This window comes from Fonsecaea monophora, assembly GCF_001642475.1.
Source record: "Fonsecaea monophora strain CBS 269.37 chromosome Unknown Scaff37, whole genome shotgun sequence".
Classification (NCBI taxonomy): domain Eukaryota; kingdom Fungi; phylum Ascomycota; class Eurotiomycetes; order Chaetothyriales; family Herpotrichiellaceae; genus Fonsecaea; species Fonsecaea monophora.
The window spans coordinates 57,529-75,874 of NW_019173968.1; the positions used below are offsets into that span (position 1 = coordinate 57,529).

Below are 18,346 nucleotides of genomic sequence, written 5' to 3' on the forward strand. Positions count from 1 at the left end.
GCAGCAACAGTGGTCAGAGGGATTGGGTGGAGGAAAATGCCATCAATGTGAGGTCGGGCGACTCGGGGAGACTGGAAGGGAAATTGAGGTAGCGCAATTTGAGGGTTTCACCTCGACGGCTAAGCGAACAGTAAGATGGCCTGCTAGCGGGTGAGGACGAGTGAGAGTGAGGATGAAGACAATGGGTGACGCGGTTTGAAGCCGAAACCTTGTTGAGAATGTGGCTGTATGCAGTTCTGGAGGTCGTCAACGTACAGCAGCTATCACGCTTACAGAAGACAAACAGAGGAACAAGCGGATGATATGGCAGGATCACAAGTTGAAGTTAGTTGGAGTTGCTCGAGATGTGCTCGCAGTTGGAACCGGTTCCAGGAACCTCCCCGGCGCAACTGGATGCCAAGAAGGGGCCCACGAGTTGCATCTCCCGTCGCTATCACCACCACCACGAGTTGCTACTATTCCCATCTGGCCATCCTCCACCATCACCGGCACAGGGCATCCAGAAATGCTTACATCAACCTGCATGATGAGGGAAGCTCTCCACGTATCACGGCTACCCTTCTTAGAAGTCTTTCGGCCCGGTTTTGCCATGCACTTCTCATGCCACATCAAAAGTTTACAAGTCCATGGTTCCAAAGCTATTAGCTTTCGATTGGTGGTGGACGCAGGCTACATCAGGACGATATTGGCTCATTTGCATCCCGATCCAATTCGCTTTAACCGTCTGCAGCATATTCTTCCTTGCTGCCGGTGTCTTCTTCGTTGTCTTCCGACGGAGGAGTGCTTTCTTCCTGCTCCTCGCCCTCCTCATCTTCGTCTGTAGCTACAACGCCCCTTAATTGTATATGTCCGTTGATGTCGTCCAGTCGCTCAATCTTCCAATCCTTTGAGCCAGCCAACTTCTGTAGCTCTTTGCGGAACGCATCAATGTCCTCCTGGCTCAGATCGAGCTTGTCGAGCTCCGCCTTGGACATGCCAGAGATCTGTCCCTTCTTCTGCATGATGACGGTCTCGGCCTTCTCGTCTTTGGTCAGGACAATACGCCCCCTCTCGAGCCTTCTGCCCTCACGACCGACAAGTTTCATTGCACCCACTTCCACATTACCCAGCATGATCTGTTGTGGCTGCCCTTGGCCGACTTGGCGAGAGCCCTCCTCTTCGTGACGCGCTTCCCATGCTTCCAGGTCATCTTCTGAGATGATCTCCCGGCAAGTGATCGGATGTGCTCGACTCTCTTTTGGCGGCTGGAACGCGACGTCGTTGCATAGTCGCGGCGTGTAGATGATCATGAGATAGGCGCAGGTGGCAGTCTCCTTGATCCAGCCGATTCGGTCGGTTAGTTGGGGGTTACAATGAAATTGAACCTCGATCTTGCGATTGTTGCCTGTGATATCGCAGGGTGTCCCTCCGTCGAGGCGCTGCACTAGATAGTTGGTCTCGGCCTTTGACTTGACTTCCGTCGAGAGTGTCTTGTCGGAACCAGGCTGTGCTTTTGAACCCGCCTGTTTCGGAGATTCAAACTTTCCTAAGACGTAGCTTGGAGTGGTAGGGTCTTCTTGCGGTGGCCATATCCGCCCATTTGTGCCTGGCGGCAGCGCATGGAATTGGGTTACCTGAGCGTTGTAGCAGAAGGAATATGTCCACCAGCCGGTGGAGTAGTATAGACACTGATTTGAAGCCATGCCCTGTAAAAGCTGTGATGCCCGTGTAACGGCTTGGTCCAACTCTTTTTCACGATCCACCGCCGACGGTTCGGTGGTTGTCCGATTGTCGAGGGTGTCTTTTGCTTCTGGAATGAAGCACAGATGGGGATACCCATGCAGGAGGACGCGTTCGTAAGAACCCAGTTGGGTCAAGTCCTCTGATATGGAGTCGGCATCCGTCTCCGAGTTAATATTGGCTGATACATCCTTCAGGTGTATCTGCGACGACCTTGAATTGTCGGAGAGGGCTTCGTTCCGCCGTCGGTCTAAAACGCTCGCGGCATCTGTGTCAAGTATGTAGGTTTTCGCGAATTCGATGCTATACTGTGGCAGTCGTCAGTGCTGAAGCGTTGCCTGCCCGAAAAGGAGGAGGGGTACCTGAGGAAAGGCAAACAGATCATCATTGACGCTAAAGGTCGTTTCGCTTGCCCAACAGACACGTAGTACGAAAGAAAGCACGAGACACGCTCGAAGGCCAGAAGAACTCCTCATCACGATTTAATTTCCTCAATTACATGACGGACATTTAGGCAATGGTTCTGGCCCAAGTCGCGAGGAAAACAACACGTCGCAAAAAGTGCTTCGCCGCAGCCCATCAGTGACATACGCCAAGCCATGGTGCATTCTAGACCAGGCACGCCAAACAAGGGTTTCGACATTGTATGTTTTCCTCTGATATAACAGTACATAATCTTTCATCCAACCATCTTAAAGTAATTCTCGTAAACATGGCTGAAGAATCCTCGTCGACCTTCTCCCTCGCCGGTAAAGGCTTGAAAATCGACACTAAAGAAGACCTCGAAAAACACATCAATGCACTTACATCGTCCCCCTCGGTCACCCACATCGATCTCTCTGGGAATACGTTAGGTGTCGCTGCTTGCGCCGCGCTGGCACCCATTTTGGCCTCAAAATCGACCCTCCAAAGCGCTGATCTACACGATATCTTCACGTCGCGTCTCCTCGACGAGATCCCCACAGCATTATCCTCTCTTCTTACCGCCTTACTGGAGTGTCCCAATCTCCACACAATAGATCTAAGTGATAACGCCTTCGGTCTCAACACAAAAGATCCGCTCGTCGATTTCCTATCCAAACACACCCCGCTAAAGCACCTGGTTCTAAACAACAATGGCATGGGTCCCGAAGCAGGCACTGCCATCGCCGAAGCGCTCATCACACTTGCGGAACGGAAAGAGGCGGCCAGGAAAGAGGGAAAGAATGTGCCATACCTAGAAAGTATTGTATGCGGTCGCAATAGGTTAGAGAATGGGAGCATGCCTGCATGGGCAAGAGCGTATCAGGCACACAAAGCTGGAATCAGGAGCGTGAAAATGACACAAAATGGTATCCGACCGGAGGGTATTTCCCACCTAATTTCATCTGGTCTGTCAAAATGCGAAAATCTCGAGGTTTTGGACATGCAGGATAATACCTTCACGCTTAAAGGTGCACAAGCTCTCGCAGAGGCGCTAGGTGGTTGGTCAAATCTCAAAGAACTGGGTGTCGGCGACGACCTGTTGGGCGCTCGTGGTGCAGTCAAAGTCTTCGAGGCTTTCTCTGGAGGCAACAGCGAGAATGTGGAGATCCTCAGATTACAGTACAACGACATCACTCCAGCGGGTGTGAAGTCGCTATTGAGAGCTGCCAAACACGATCTTCCCAAACTACGGCGGGTGGAACTGAACGGGAACAAGTTTGAGGAGGAGGATCCCTCAATTGAGGAGTTGGCAGCACTGTTGAGCGACAGGAAAGATGAATTGGGTAAGAACGAGGATCCAGAGGACCATTGGGGACTGGATGACCTAGATGAACTAGAAGGAGAGGAGGAGGAAGAGGAAGAAGAGGAGGAGGCAGAGGAAGAGGAAGAGGAAGAGCTGGCAGAGAGAATCGTCAAGGAGGCTGAGGAAGCCGAGGAGGAGAAAGTGGCTGAGGAGAAGGATAAAGAAGTCGATGAATTGGCTAAAGCTTTGGAAAAGACTCACGTATGAACAATAGGCCGTGCGGACTTGCGGCGCACCGTTGAGCATTGTTTAAGACACTGAGCATCACATTTTTTTTGGCAGAACAACATAGCGTAGCAGAGAAAGATACCCCAATAGACACGAGTGTCAGTCTTTGAGGAAGCTAAGCATTCCCTCCCTACGGCCTAGATCTTCTTGCGATATCCACTTCTCACTCGTGTGCCGGATGTATATCTGTGGCGACAAAGTCCGCTAGGTTCGAGGCGTTTTGCGTTCAACGAATCAACCCTAGAAAGGGGTGCATTGATTGGCGAGCGAGTACGTGTCCCTCCCTTCTAGCAAAAAAAGCCTTCCTTTTGGACATCAGTTGGCCAGTCACATATCAGAATGTCGTATCGACGTCGGGTCGGGGTCGAGGGTATGCGCCTCCTGCGTAAGGTTGTCCTGGTGGCTGAGTGCCTCAAGCACAAGCTGACAGAGGCAGTAGTGCTAGATCTGTGTTGAATTCAGCCAACTAATGTTGTAGCGATCGTCCCAAAGCTGCCTATTGAGGCGAAGAGAATCGTTGCAGAGCCAGGTTCTGTTGAAACCCCTCCAGATAGGGCGATTTGTGACGTCCACGTCCATTTAGCTGCCATAGATCTGCAAGAGCCGATCCTCCGCACCATCAAGAATGCTCCAATGATCCAGAACCTCCAGATTCTCTGCCTCCGCCTGGAACATCTTATGAGGTTCTTGACCCGGACCAAATGGATTGGCATTTGCACCTGGATTCATTTGGGCCATTTGCTGCGCCATCTGGCTGGCTGCGTTCTCATTGCCGAGAATGAAGATGAAAACACTTTGGAGTCCAAAAAGGCACAAGAAGTACCACGACAAGCTGGATACCCATCTGACATCCAGGTCTCGGGTCATAACACCGGACTGCAGCATGGATTTGAATCTAATGGTGAGCGGAAATGGCAGTTTGAGAATGACGAAGCCGGCAAAGAATGCGTTAATCCAGGACATGATCAGTGTCTGTGGAATCATCATGGCCATATTTCCCTTCATCATTCCCATCATACCCTCCATAGCCGCGGGGTCAGACATCGGGTTCGCTGCGCCTTGATCCTTGGATTCCGGACCACCTTTCAAAAAGGTGCCTTTGTGGTAGCCATCAACAAGATATTCTTTCCGGCGGTTGAACGAAGGTGTTGTCAGCGCGGCAGCAGCGTTATTTCGTAAGTTGACTCCACGAAGAAGCGCTTGTCGTTCACGGGACTCGAGAAGGCTGTTGGGGGGTTTCGGGGGAGTTTGCAGCAGGACTGAGGCGTAGTGTCGTAGGACTCCGGTCAATATCATCACAATCGTGATGGGCAGCAAGATCCAATAGCTTTTGAATAAGTTAGTAGGGAATAGATATTGTAGCAGACAACGGCAACTCACAACAGAGCGGGATCACGATGGATCATTTGCTCCGCTCCTTCCACAGCCATCTTGTAGTCGACCGATAGTCTGCTGAGAGTTGAGAATAGATGCACAGACTTGCTTGATATTGGACTGCGGGAGTGCTACAGACGATTGCTGAGAATGTCGTTGAATGGGCGAGTTGGGTCGGGAAACCTGCCTAGTCCTTCAAATAGTGGCCGTGTGGAGTCATTCCGTCCAAACCGTGTCTATCTTGACTTCACGTTTCTACCACCATGTCCTCCAGGAGATAAATGATGAGCATACGGAGATAAAGAAGATTTGGCCGTGGCGCCCTACACATTGTCAAGACGTAACGGTAACGCGGTGTATATCAACACGACAATAATGGTTATATCGCAGGGTTAGCCAGACTGACAACAGACTTGCGCGGTAAGGGTGGGAATGCAGTATTCCATAACAGCAATTCTCATTCTGTCTCTTAGTTGAGACGGCGCCTTCTCTGGACGCGAAGCTAGCTTGTCATTCAGACGACACCGAACGCCCCTGTCAATGCTAACCCTCCCTATCCTCCAGTTGTGCGCGGCACCTTTGTCATATCCCAACCTCCTTCTCAGCCTCGTTCTCGCCTTCAGCCCTCAGCCTTGTCAACTAGCTCCCATTCCGCCAACTCACAGTCGGCGCACACCTTCGTCATGGCCAGCTCCTTGTATTTTGAGACCCTGATCATGGTAGGACATTTGGGCTTTTCTACCCAGCTCACTGCCCATAGTCCCCTGCATTTCCGAAAATTGTCGCAGATGTACAGAATGATGCCTTCCAATTTGTAGCCATCATCAGTTTGCTTTTCGTTGATTGATGAAAGAATGGCTGCCGCATCGGCGGGAGCTTTGTCAACGCTTTGGACGTTGCTGCGGAAGGTGAAAACGCCGCGACCGTTGGGAGATGGGTTTGGTGCGCGAGGGAAGACTTTGGTGGTCATCATGCTGTCCCGTTTGACGTTAGAAATTGCGATGTGTTTGGATGCGAAGGCTCTCGATCTGGGGCGCAGAGGAATCTTTGTCGACACCAGCTAGAGTGCTTGTCGTGGCTTGTAGCAGTAGGGTTGTCTGTGGTTTGAGGCAGTAGAGCGACGTGCTTGCTTGTTTGTTTGCTTGATCAGACAAGATTCTGGGTATCAAAAGGAATTTGAAAATGAAACAAGAGACGGGGGGATTGTGTGCAGAAACATCGAGTCGTGAACAGTGAAGATGAGACGGAAAAGCAGCGTGATATCCTTGGCTTATCACAATGTATGGTATTCGTTTGGCAGACACTGGCAGCCGATGCACAAAGCTGTAGTTTGATGCATCATCTGGTTCCAAGTTCAATAAGCCTCGCTCCCCAGCCTTGCGCAAGGAGGGCGACAAGAGACCTTCTGGAAGGCTCTGAATCTCTCATGGTCGGGCAAGCTCAGTATCCATATGTGCGTCTCTGTGTTCGATCGCGGCACAGCCGAAGTGGTTGATAATACTCCATTCCTCATTCGCATCACTTTCCTCGATCACATCCCACGATAGGTCCTTTGCCAAAGTTTGGTCTTCTTCCTCAGCAGGTGCCCCTAGAGGGATGTCCTCGAATCCGGCCGTGGACATCATCCTACTTGTGTCTTCCCTGGTTTCAGTCCGTCGCTTCTCATATTTGTCAGACAGTGTCTCAGCTTGCTGTTTCCCCATCTGATGTCCCTCTTCCACGCTACTCTGTTTGTTGAATGCCTCTCTACACACACGACACAGCCTCGGGATTGCTATCTTCTTGTATGAATGCATGGTCATGGACCTCCAGACTCTCTTGCGTGGTTGTGGACTCCATTGCATCGCCCAGAGAAAGCCACAATCCTCGTAGTAGCAATAATAGTATTCGATGCCGTCAGCTGGTTGGCCAGTGAGCCTAAATGGCGGTTTTGTAAGCATGGCAACGTACAGTGGCGACTGCTCGATCGTGAGGGAACCGTCCGCTATATGACCAGCCAGCATTTTTTGGTCGGCTTGAACTGAAATAGAACGGTTTGGTGCCATGATAACAAGGTATGATAGTGTAGTGTCGGCCGTTATTGAAATGCAAAGGGATGATTTAGAGGGGTGATTTCCTAACGCTCCGAGTTTCCGGTCGATCGTGATTTTGATGAAGCCCAACTTGGGTAAGAATTAAGCCTGTAGGATGGGAAGATATTGCAACCAACAGATGGGCTATGGTGGACTCTGATGTGGCTTCTGTGGTAGAATTTATGAACGCGTGCTGTAGAGGAGTCTTGCGCCGCCGAGTTTGATCTGCCTAATCATCAGGAGTGTGAGGACATCAGCGTGTGGTGCAGTGAAATAAGAGTGCCCAGGGTTCTGAGGACCCGTTTGGGTCCCGTCAAAAAAAATGGTTCCGGAATTTTCTCCCAAAGTTCATAAATGTTGTCTCGGCGATAGTAACTGGATACCGTTGGTTAAGGATCCATTCTGCCCGACCAAAACGTCCCCGTAAGCTTTTTATCATGAAGCCACAAGCCCATGAATGTGCAAACAGGTCCCGGAGCAAACGCTTCAACACCAAAACAAACATAACGAAGCCACTCGACGACCAAAAGCCGAGCCCCTGCATCCCATGTGTGGCTCCCGCTGTCCGTTCCTCTGGATCTTCGCTGAAAGCAGTTCTTCGGAGAGACGAGTGCAACGAGTGCCACGCGATTCAGAACCTCCGCAATGCTGTCCCAGAGGCTTATGCATGCCGGGCTGTTACAATTTGCTCCACAGGTTTGGACAACAGTCTCCTTATGGGACACTGCGCGCCCGTTGTTCCGATGCCAACCCGAATTCATATTCGATGTTTTGTCTCTTCTTCGTGGAAGCCAACAAAGAGTGTGACGGTCAAGGTTCGAACAGCCTGTATGCTCCAAACGTGAAGAACGGTGACACAAACAGATGGAGAAGAGCCCTTTGCGCCGACGAGTGTGATGCGCCATCTTGTGGATTCCTTGTTTGTAGTGACTGACTCTCGTGTGAACAATCTGATGAACATTGGCACATGCTTGTGAAGTGATAGCAGCTGTCTCAGGGGTGCTGTCTTGTCACTGATTTCTCTGCAGGATATCACCAACAACTATTCACCAAGGGCCTGTGACAATTGGGCGGGTTAGCAATGCCCGAGCAGGTGTGCGGAGTGACAAGTATATCACTCAGTCTTTCAAGAGCGAATAATACCGAACATAGCCGTTGAGGTTTGTGTCACTCCCGCCAGTTGCGACAACCTCCGAGCAACGCCATTGTTAATACAGAGCAAACAAATTCTCTGTCAAAGTGCATAGATATTTCGTCCTCTCGAGCTCACTGTTTTCTTCCTGACTCGTCACCCAACATAAATAGAACACATCTCTGTTATCGTCGACAAAGCAGCAACCGGGAGCTCCAGCAAGAACCAAACATCACTTCCCCGACAACAAGAAAGCGATTGCTCTGAATCAAAATGGCAGATATCGACCTCGGCATCATCAGGGACTACGGACGCGGCGGCTATGACACCACTGGAGTCCCACCGTCCTCGGGATCAGGATCAGGTTCCACTAAATGAGTCGGCACCCGGCTTGTTATGGTCTCAAACAGTGAAATCCATGGTAGCAGGGAATCCTCGACGATGCAGCAAGGCAAACAAGGAACACGGCATGTCCGTTGTGCCCAAGTCGCCAACAAATACCACCGGTGTCAACATGAGCTTCGAATCACATAACGACTTCTAGTGGTGATAATGTGTTGCTGGGTTGAGTTGCGCGTGGAATATGTGGATATGAGCTCTGTTTGCTCGCGGAGACCAATGAGCAACATTTTCTTGTGAGCCAGGGCAGCTCCTCCAGAGGATTCATCCATAGAGAACCATAGATGAGCCTTAAAGCCATAGGAGCTGTCCAGCACTTCACAAGCACAATCAAAGAATTATATTCGGAACTCAGCTCCTTAAATTCAACCTGGAAGGGCTTCAGCTAGAGCGGTATTTTGGCTGAGTACCACGTAGGTACTAGCAGATTTCGATCAGGCGAGAGATTCCGTAAAAAACGACAGCTTCTGCTCTGTCATCTGGGGTCATCGCTTTGCAGCCCCCGGAATCCATACCCCAGGAGCCCAGTTTGCTCCGGGATTTGAGGCTGTAGCTCCTGATTTTTTGGGCTGGTTCGCACTGTCCTCAATACTATTGCTCATCTTTTCCGATTGCTGTGACTGGTCGGGGTGATGTCCTGCTTGAGCTCGAGGATCACCAGACAACAGGGGAGTGTCGGCCATTGGCTTCGGCTCCTCAATGTACTTTGCCTTTGCGGCCCATCTTTCATCAGCCAGCCGAGCATTGATCTTCAGTTGAGCCTGTCTCTGTACATCGGCGGCTTGTTCTTGCATGGTTGGAGGATCGTTTCGCGTCTGGCGCAGCCATTGATGCCATTGAGGTGAGATTTGCACATCTGAAAGGGAGGACAGAGTGGCTCGGCGTCGACCCTGCACAATACGTCGCCATCGATTGTGGTTGAGAGCATCTTTAAACTCCCAAAAGGTGTTGCCGTAGAGGTCTTGTCCTGTCGTAATGTCAGTCTGTTTCCACTGCTTAGGACCTTCGGCTCTTTCAATTGCGCATACCAACTAAGAATCTCTTCCTCCATGGCAAGCGAAGCATCTTCCATCGCAGCCAAAGATCTCTAAATCCTCCCATTGTGATGTCAGTGGGTCGACAGAGGGCGGAAAGTGTACTTCGGGTTGAAATAAAGAAAGGGCCCGACGCATTGAACGGGAGGCTGCATATATGTGGCACAATTATTTCTTGGGATCGACGTCAACCTGCAGCAAGGCCCCCATAGGCCGTTCTTCTTCGTCTTCATACTCCACAGGATCTACTTATTACATAGCCCTCCTCTAGTCGCCCTCTGCCTGCGCGGCCACTGTCGGGTCTCTCGGGCCTAGAATTCTCACTTGGATACATTACAGTCTATTAACAGATTCATTGATCTCAAATTCAGGCGCAAACTAGGAACATTGCCAACGCCTACAACAATGGCGTCGGTCACCAGTCTCGATCAAGACATGCGCAAATTGCGCCTAGAGCGATATACCCCCGGTGCCGCAAAGGAGGTCAGAAACTGGATTGAAAGCACTCTCGGCGAGAGACTAGCTACAGGCGACTTGATGGACGCTCTGCGCGATGGAGTAGCTCTTTGCAAGTATGTGATATCCGTTGATCATGCGGCTGCCATGCTGACCTGAAACCGCAGACTCGTCAATCTAGCCGTGTCCCCAGGCATCAAGTTTAAACAGTCGAGCACGCCATTCGTGCAGATGGAGAATATCTCTCACTTCCTCCGTGCTTGCGAGCTTCCGCCGTTGAGCCTCCCTTCGCATGACCGATTCCTCACCGTGGACCTCTACGACGCCAAAGACCCCGCACAAGTCTTACAATGCATCGCTGCCTTTAGTCGCAAAGCGAATCAACTTAATCCTTCTGCCTTTCCTACAACTCTGGGAGCGAAGAGCAAATCTGCCATGAGTCCGCAGGGAACCGGGTCCAGTGGGCCAAGATCTCCAGCATACACCACTACCACAAGTTCGCGGCCGCGGGGTTTGAGTAATTCAACTGCGGACAACCCCTCTCTCACATTCAATCCCCTCAACAAGGCTGCGTATTCCGGGCGTGTTAGCCCCAGTAAGAACATCCTCAGCCGAGGAGGGTTGGCTTCTGGCGGTACAGTCAGCAGTTGGAGCAACAAGACTGACGAGACCAAGACCGCGCCCGCGTGGAATATTCATCAATATGGGTACATGGGAGGGGCAAGTCAAGGAAACCAAGGCGTTGCTTTCGGTGCTCGGAGACAGATTACATCCCCAGCGCCCAGCGTTCCTAGCATTGCGGAGAAAGAGAAGCGTCTCAGAGAAGAGGCTGAGAAAAGGCAATTAGAGGCAGAAGAGCTTGAGCGACAGCAGCGCGCTCAACGGGCTGCAGAAGAAGAGCAGGCACGTCTAGAAGAAGAACGTAGGTGGGCGCAAGAAACGCAACGACTGAAAGAGCAAGAAGCGGCCGAGCAGCGTGAGCTCGAGCGACAACGCCTACAAGAAGAAGAGCGTGTCCGTCGCGAAGAACAGCGTCGCAAAGAATTGGCCTATGAACGTGACCGGGAGCGAGAGGCTCAGGATCAAGCAGAAAGAGAGGCTCTTATGGCGCAGGAACGAAGTCGCCAACGCACCGTCAGTGACGCTCGTCTCAACGGACAATTTCTCAGTCAGTACCAAGCAGGCCAGGTGAGAAGCAATGTTGCCTCTCCCCCTCTGTCAAAGCCCGCCGCAGATCAGGACTCGGCAGAAAGTAGACGCATTGCAGAACTAGAGCGTCAATTGGAGGAAATGAAGGCTCAACAGAGACAAACCCAATCCGCCAGGCCACTACCCGAGCCCGAACCTCCGGCGCCAACATTGCCGACCAGATCCGCCGTCGGTCAAACAAGCAGCCATGAGGACGACTGGGCTGCATCAGAGCGGCAATATCTCCAGCAAGAATGGCAGAAAACGCAGAACGACCAACCACCTCCCAAACCACGACGTCCCGAACCCACACAATCAACATCGTCTCGTCCGTTACCCGACCCAGCCACCTATCAGCCAGGCACTAATCGCACAGACCGATACCTTGCCTCAAACACGGCTCCCGCTCAGCCCAATGTTGCGGCTCACCGCCCTCAAGACTTTTCCACCACGACCGAAGTGGACCTCGAAAACCAACGCCGTATTCAATCCCAGCAGCGCACGAAAGCCGGCGGCTGGGCCTCGAAATCGCTCCTCGAGCGAGAAATGGAGCGGGAGCGAGAACGGCAGAGAGAGTGGGAAGAAGCGCAGAAGGACACCGCTTCAAGAGCCAGGGACATAAAAGAGGGAAGCGGACCTGGTCAAACCTGGGATGTCCACCAATATGGATTTGTGGGCGGGGACAGCCAGAATCGTGGAGGTCCGGGGCTAGGAGTCGGGGGCGCCAGAAGGCAGATCATCGGCCCACGACCGCCACCCTAGGTGCAACACAACGCCACGTTTAACACAATTCAGGTGGGTGTGGGGAGGTGAGTGTGGACGGTGTGAGTCAAAACGGTTGCGGTTGTGGTGTTTGAGGACGAACATGCGCTTCGACGGTACCGTAGCTGGCGTTATGAGATACGTGCGACGAGCAATACAAGCGGTTTGGCTTCCTGGTGAGAACTGACGAGTAGAATTCCGCTCAAAAGGTTCTTCGTTGGAGTACTGGGTAGACAGTACGCTGAACAGCTTTCGTGTGATGCTATTCCAACAATTGCCACGAGTCGCGCTTCAGACTCTTTCTCGTCCCTACTGCGCTGAACCCTCTATCGCTTTCTGGATTCTCTCCCCACTTTCTACCAACCACTCCCACGCAACAGCCTCGTCTCCTTGCCTCTTCTTGCTACCTGCCTTTTTCTCTACCGAATCCGCGACACGGCTGATCCTCCTTTCCACGCCCGCCCTGGCCGCCTGAACCAATCTTTTCGTCTTCTTCAGCTCCCCCGCCCGCACAAGACATCTCGTCAAACTCTCCAATAAGAGACTGATTCTCGCGTTTGCATCGACACTGTTCTTTGACGCAGCAAAGGGGAGATATTCTTGCTCCAGCTTCCTCCCGGAGAGCAAGACATGGCTCATGTATCTAGGGGCGGAGGTTTCGAGGAGCTGTTGAAGAAGCCTTTCGCACACATTCGTCAACGACGGCAGTTCTAGGGGATTTGAAGGGTGGGGAAGGACAATCTGTGCGAAGGCAGCGACAGGGAGAGGGCGAATAAATTCCACGTAATTGGTATAGAGGTCTTCCAGGTCGGGAAAGGTCGTCGGGGAGGTCGCCATCAGAGTCTGGTGAGAGGAGATGTGGATGAGCAGCTTTAACAGCCGGAGACGGAGAGAGACGCAAGAAGGGCCACCAAGTTTCGTGGACAGGGAGGTTGAGGAGCCCTCCCCATCTGTGGCATACCCGCTGTGTAAACTGCCACCACTGGTCTTTGGCGTTACTCCCTTCGACGAAGGTGTCTGGATCCGTTTGCGTGCACGCTTTGGTGGTCGTCCACTTGCTCCCGTGCCAGTGCTTGCCACGTCGTCGTCGTCGTCGTCGTCGCCGTCTTCTAAAATGTCCAAGTCGTCCTGGCCCAAATAGTCGCCGTAGATATCCTGGTCAATATTGACGTCGACTTCCCGTTTCTTGAGATTCACGTCTTCCCGCGGGGATTCTTTCAATTCATTAGGGAATACCTCACGGAACTCGCTAAGGGAGCGCGGACTCCCATCGGCAAAAATAGCTCGCAGGATCCGTCTTGCGCGTCCATGTCCACCCCCGGAGAGTTCGATGTACTGCCAGAGCAAGGCTTCATCGACAGTTGTATCCCCTGATGTGGATCGGATGTACCAGTCTTCTTCTAGCACATCAATGAGGAACCCAAGCAGAAGCTGGTAATGATTCCATCGCGTCATATAAATTCCGGGGTGGCATGCACAGTTGAATGCCCAACCCACAAGTTCCCAGAAGTCTTCGGCTCGTGCCCAAAGGCTCTGTGAGCGGGCATAGGGAGTATTCAGATCACTTGCGCCAGCTGCTCTATCGCCTTCGCCGCCCCCAGCATCGTGCTCATCATCGTCAAACGGATGGTCACTGCGGCGGTTGACTCGAGAGTCGAATTTACGGAACGAAAATGCGGTGTTGAAGTCAGCATTGACAGGTCCGACGAGATTTTGGATTAGCCTAAGCAGACGAAGAGCGGCATTGGCTTGGTTCCACTTCTCGCGTGAATTGGTTCCGGATGTAGTAGTGGGGTGGACTGCTAGTGTGGCAGCAAGGGCGATTTGAGCAGGTGGTGGAATTATGGCCGGCGCGAGACGAGCGAGGGGGGACGCGCTGTTGCCGATTATCGATAGGAGGAAGCTGAAAGCTTGGGTAAATAGCCCTTCTTCAAAGTAGGTCTGTACTTGCTGCGCTAGCTCAAAAGGAAGTTCTTTTGCTGGCCGGTATTGTCTGGGTTCTCTGGACATGGTTTGGTTTGCAGGTGAGGACAAGGGTGAAGAAGGGCCAGGAAGGGCCATCTCTCGATGGCACAGAATGGGAGGGTATATATGGCGGAATACTTGAGGCTCTTAAGTACAAATGCTTGAGTGGGTAGGGAAACGTCTAATCATGACCGAGCCAGCCTTGATGAAGACGTGAAGTTTATCAGCCTCACGCAGCCTTGCACAGCCTTGTTTGGTGCTGATTGAGGATTAGCGTGGAATTTCTAAAAATCGATGTTCAGCCTCGACGCGTGTTGCTTGTCTCATGCTCGCGTCAGTCACTGTGCACATGAGCCCGCCTTGCATCGAAGCGCTCCAGCTTTCCAACGCTCGACAATCTTTCAGTGGCCCAACCATTATATAGGGAACGATTCTGGGAGACTCCTCATCCTCAGTTCAACACCGCAATGGGTATCGTGTCCCACCTCCTGTTACACCACGAGCCGATCAGGTTCGAAGGCTACATGTACCATTTCAAACATCGTGCATACAATACAGACTTGGACTAACGCTCATCCCGAGAATGCAGGTCTCCTCCACGCTTTGTTCCCGAATTGCATCGGTTTCCTTCATAATCCGAGTCGCTTCCTTAAATCCTCCTTCGCTTCCCTGCACATTTCTTCAACATCCACATTTGCAATGACTCCATTTCTCTCATTAATCTCTTTTTCGATCTTTGCGAAGTCTTTACCTATGCCCGGGGCGCGCCATTCATAGCAATCTCCAATCCATCTACTACTCTGAACGAGCCACTGCCCTCGCTCTTTTCGTCGGGCTGTGAACGTTGCGAATACTGCATCGAGGTCCGACGGTGACTGGACTCGCTCGTCCGAGAGTAAAGAGGCAAGGACTGCGGTATCCTCAATACACATGCCGGCCCCAGCACCGTGGTGCGGGGACGTCGCGTGAGCCGCATCTCCAGATATGCATATGCGACCTTTATGAAAAGTAGGTACAGGGTTGTCTCCTAGGTCAAAAATTGCCCACTTCCAGACGTATCAGTATTGTTCAACCTTCTTTCTTCGGTGTTACTGCGACATACCACGGACAAGTCAGGCTTGGTAAGGTTTAATAGCCGGATCACATTCGACCCATATCCGCTAAAGTCTCTCAAAGCTTCTTCCCTCCTTGCATGTCTCGTTAGTCGCTGGGTGTCTGGCCAGTCGTCAGGACTCGTTCTGAATGCGACAATGTTCAATGTCTGGCCGTGGTTGACTGGAAACGTCAATACGTGACCATCAGGACCCATCTGTTGTACCCAGAATGTCAGCAAGTGATCAAACAATGTTTGAGGGCTCAACCGGCACACTCACATGCATACAAGAATTTATTGCCAGCTCTTCACCAACTGCTTTGATGGCGCTGTCCATTGGCGCAAGACCACGATAAGCATACTTGTGAGTGTAGCTCGGTTGCGCACTGGAGTGGTTTTTTCCGACAATGATCTGCCGAACGCGAGACTTGATACCATCACATCCTATCACTGCATCGGCTTCAGCGGTTGAACCATCTTCAAACTTCATGACCAGCCTCCCGTTGGATTCGTTCTCGGTGATGTCGGAGAGCTTCTTGCCAAACCGGGCAATTTCCTTGGGAATTAGTTTGACAATCTCGTCCAGATAATGCGCACGATGGACTCCATTCTGGCCCAAGGAATTCGTGATCGAGAATGCAATCTCCTGCCGCTCTTGGCCCGGATGTGGTCCCGTATGGCCGTCGAGGTAGTCGAACCAGACATACTTTTTCTCAGGCCACACATTACGCGTACAGACTTTTTCGAAAGCCTCATAGACGCCCTCATGGCATAGTTTCATCGCTTGCACTGCGTTGGGGGAGAATGAAACACCAGCGCCAATTTCGCCGAACTGAGCCGCCTGTTCATATATCGTGACGGGGATCTGGCGATGATAGAGGGCAATGGCAAGAGTCAGGCCTGCAATCCCACCCCCAACAATTGCAATCTCGAAGTTCTTGGATTTAGACATGTCAATCGGTATGTGTTCTCTTGTTTGAAAGTGTTTGCTTATATGGTCGGAAGGGTTCTGCTGAGAACGTTGCTTCTCTGTGTTCTCTGACGGCCTCTATATACAGAAGGAAACCCCTTGTTCAAAAACACCGGCATTGGGCAGCCGAAAAGCTTCCGCAAGGCTGAGGTAACACCTCGGATTGTACTGGGATGGGCGTTGGAGCGTACAACAAGTTCTACGAGAACATCATTCGTCACCTCAATTCTCCGCATCAGCTCAGGACCGCATGGTCACAACCTGGGGGACATAGCCGGGCCGATTTCCGATGGTTGGGCGAGAGATGTGTGGCGACCGAAATGACTTCCGAAGGGGCCGCTCGTACGAAACTCGCACATTAAGCTTTGGGCTGTCGGAACCTTTTTCTTCCGTACTGATTTCAGCATCTTGGTAAAAGATGGCTCGGTTGTACGGTATGGAGGCTTCGCTGTTTGCACGGTCGGTCCTCGGATTCGAGCCCATTAGAATGAGACAAAAAATGAGAAAGCATTCCCGTGAAGCGACAAGCAGGCAAGGCAACGTACACATCATACATGCAAAGAGGCTGGCAGCCGCTAGCGCTGCTGCCCGTTAACCGACGGTCAGATGAATGGACACACTTTCAGCGGAAGAATAGAAGACGCTGATTACAGGTTGAGGAGGTCTTTCCTCCACGTTGCAACAATCTTGACATGGTCATCCCTGTTTCTCACCAGCTCTTCTAGGCCCTTCTCGGCCAACTCCTCGACCGGAAGTCTCCTCGTAATCAGAGCCTCAGCACCAGCGAACTTACCCGCCACAAAGTCCTCCACAACTTCCCGGTAATCGTTATCGTTGTTCCCCATGGAGAACTTGGTGGTTAGCTCCCGGAAGAAAGCATGCTGCATCGGAATCTCGAACGGCTGCTTCCAACCGGCGATGTTGAGGTACGTTCCTTTCAGCTTCAAGCTTTCCATGCCCGCGAGCATACCCGCCTTTGCGCCTGCACAATCAAACACAATATCCACTCCTCTCCCTTGGGTCCTCGCCTTGCATATCTCTGCCACATTTGAGACTGACGGGTCCAAAAGATCGTCCGGGGCAGCCAGTCCCAGTCGTCGAATCATCTCACTTCTCTTTGCCGTGGGCTCGGAGACCAGCACCCTCCCACTGAGGCCAGTGCCCACCCCTTTTGCGCGCAGATTGAGCAAGACGGCCAACCCCACTGGGCCACCCCCGAGTACAAGCACGTTTAACCCCGTAAAATCAGTGATGCCGCTTGCGGACAGCGCGTGTCGCCCGACCGTCAAGGGCTGACAAAGCACCACGCTATTCAGATCAACACTTCCGTCGTCAGGGAGAACATGACACATCCTCATTTCAACGTTGACTTTCTCGCTGAAGCCCGCGCCACCGCCTCCGCCGCCATTGAGGCCGATATAACCCCAATTAGTGCACATATTGTCGCACCCACTCGTGCATGCGGTGCATTTCCGGCAGACAATCCGTGGATCGACCATGATGGGAGTTCCCAGCTTGAAGGGTCCGTTTTCAGGATATCCAGAGGGCAGCGCAGAGACCCGACCACAGAATTCATGACCGAACGTGACGGGGATGTGGTCGTTGGTGATACCGTGAGGTTTATCTGGCGTGTTTATGGTGAGAGGGCCCGATGTGTATTCATGAAGGTCGGTACCGCAAATGCCGCCCCAGTAGACGTCGATGGTCACCTGGAGTGATCAGCGCTGAAAGGGCGGCGGACACAAGAAGAGTGTACGATATATGGAACTCTACCGGGCTAGCTTACCTCATTAGGGCCCGGGGGTGGTGGATCAGGGATTGTCTCAATCCTGATATCGCGCTTGCCATAGTATCGAGCAGCTTTCATCTTTGTCAAGTTGGTGTGGACTTAATGTGAAGACTTACAACAACGATATGCCGCTGTAGTTTACAGGGTGAGTTGACCATATACAAAAATACCCACGGTCTCTAATAGCCTCGGACGGGATCTGTCTGCTCGGCATCTCGCGAAGCATTCTCTGGCCTGATTCGGCTATCCATATTAAGGACTTATGTAGCTAGAGACGTTGTCGCTATGCTTTGACAAATTGTGCGGGGTTGGCGAAATGCAATTGGGCGCAAGAGTCAGAGGATTTTTTACAACCTCTGACCTAGATATTGGTTATGTGTCGTTGGAGTGTGGTCTC

General features: G+C 51.9%; 10 protein-coding genes across 10 annotated transcripts; 2 read left to right on the top strand and 8 right to left on the bottom strand.

The window, feature by feature from the left end:
* Positions 1–716: 716 nt before the first annotated feature.
* Positions 717–2,320, bottom strand: AYO21_05698 (hypothetical protein; the record flags this gene model as incomplete). Its single annotated transcript, XM_022655665.1, has 2 exons — positions 717–1,987; positions 2,311–2,320. 2 exons carry the CDS (start codon positions 2,318–2,320, stop codon positions 717–719), a joined length of 1,281 nt encoding a protein of 426 aa, XP_022511969.1.
* A 111-nt stretch (positions 2,321–2,431) lies between these two features.
* On the top strand, positions 2,432–3,694 carry AYO21_05699 (hypothetical protein; the record flags this gene model as incomplete). Its single annotated transcript, XM_022655666.1, has 1 exon — positions 2,432–3,694. The coding sequence occupies one exon, from the start codon at positions 2,432–2,434 to the stop codon at positions 3,692–3,694; it is 1,263 nt and encodes a 420-aa protein (XP_022511970.1).
* Positions 3,695–4,294: 600 nt separating this feature from the next.
* AYO21_05700 (hypothetical protein) lies at positions 4,295–5,145 on the bottom strand (the record flags this gene model as incomplete). The annotated part of the gene is made up of 2 exons (XM_022655667.1): positions 4,295–5,042; positions 5,096–5,145. The coding sequence occupies 2 exons, from the start codon at positions 5,143–5,145 to the stop codon at positions 4,295–4,297; spliced, it is 798 nt and encodes a 265-aa protein (XP_022511971.1).
* A 563-nt stretch (positions 5,146–5,708) lies between these two features.
* Positions 5,709–6,059, bottom strand: AYO21_05701 (hypothetical protein; the record flags this gene model as incomplete). Its single annotated transcript, XM_022655668.1, has 1 exon — positions 5,709–6,059. The coding sequence occupies one exon, from the start codon at positions 6,057–6,059 to the stop codon at positions 5,709–5,711; it is 351 nt and encodes a 116-aa protein (XP_022511972.1).
* A 454-nt stretch (positions 6,060–6,513) lies between these two features.
* On the bottom strand, positions 6,514–7,134 carry AYO21_05702 (hypothetical protein; the record flags this gene model as incomplete). The annotated part of the gene is made up of 1 exon (XM_022655669.1): positions 6,514–7,134. One exon carries the CDS (start codon positions 7,132–7,134, stop codon positions 6,514–6,516), a length of 621 nt encoding a protein of 206 aa, XP_022511973.1.
* A 2,043-nt stretch (positions 7,135–9,177) lies between these two features.
* On the bottom strand, positions 9,178–9,793 carry AYO21_05703 (hypothetical protein; the record flags this gene model as incomplete). Its single annotated transcript, XM_022655670.1, has 2 exons — positions 9,178–9,659; positions 9,721–9,793. 2 exons carry the CDS (start codon positions 9,791–9,793, stop codon positions 9,178–9,180), a joined length of 555 nt encoding a protein of 184 aa, XP_022511974.1.
* Positions 9,794–10,131: 338 nt separating this feature from the next.
* AYO21_05704 (hypothetical protein) lies at positions 10,132–12,132 on the top strand (the record flags this gene model as incomplete). Its single annotated transcript, XM_022655671.1, has 2 exons — positions 10,132–10,298; positions 10,350–12,132. 2 exons carry the CDS (start codon positions 10,132–10,134, stop codon positions 12,130–12,132), a joined length of 1,950 nt encoding a protein of 649 aa, XP_022511975.1.
* Positions 12,133–12,441: 309 nt separating this feature from the next.
* Positions 12,442–14,142, bottom strand: AYO21_05705 (hypothetical protein; the record flags this gene model as incomplete). Its single annotated transcript, XM_022655672.1, has 1 exon — positions 12,442–14,142. The coding sequence occupies one exon, from the start codon at positions 14,140–14,142 to the stop codon at positions 12,442–12,444; it is 1,701 nt and encodes a 566-aa protein (XP_022511976.1).
* A 584-nt stretch (positions 14,143–14,726) lies between these two features.
* AYO21_05706 (hypothetical protein) lies at positions 14,727–16,142 on the bottom strand (the record flags this gene model as incomplete). The annotated part of the gene is made up of 3 exons (XM_022655673.1): positions 14,727–15,143; positions 15,200–15,406; positions 15,471–16,142. 3 exons carry the CDS (start codon positions 16,140–16,142, stop codon positions 14,727–14,729), a joined length of 1,296 nt encoding a protein of 431 aa, XP_022511977.1.
* A 665-nt stretch (positions 16,143–16,807) lies between these two features.
* AYO21_05707 (hypothetical protein) lies at positions 16,808–18,027 on the bottom strand (the record flags this gene model as incomplete). Its single annotated transcript, XM_022655674.1, has 2 exons — positions 16,808–17,869; positions 17,947–18,027. 2 exons carry the CDS (start codon positions 18,025–18,027, stop codon positions 16,808–16,810), a joined length of 1,143 nt encoding a protein of 380 aa, XP_022511978.1.
* Between the last annotated feature and the right edge of the window lie 319 nt (positions 18,028–18,346).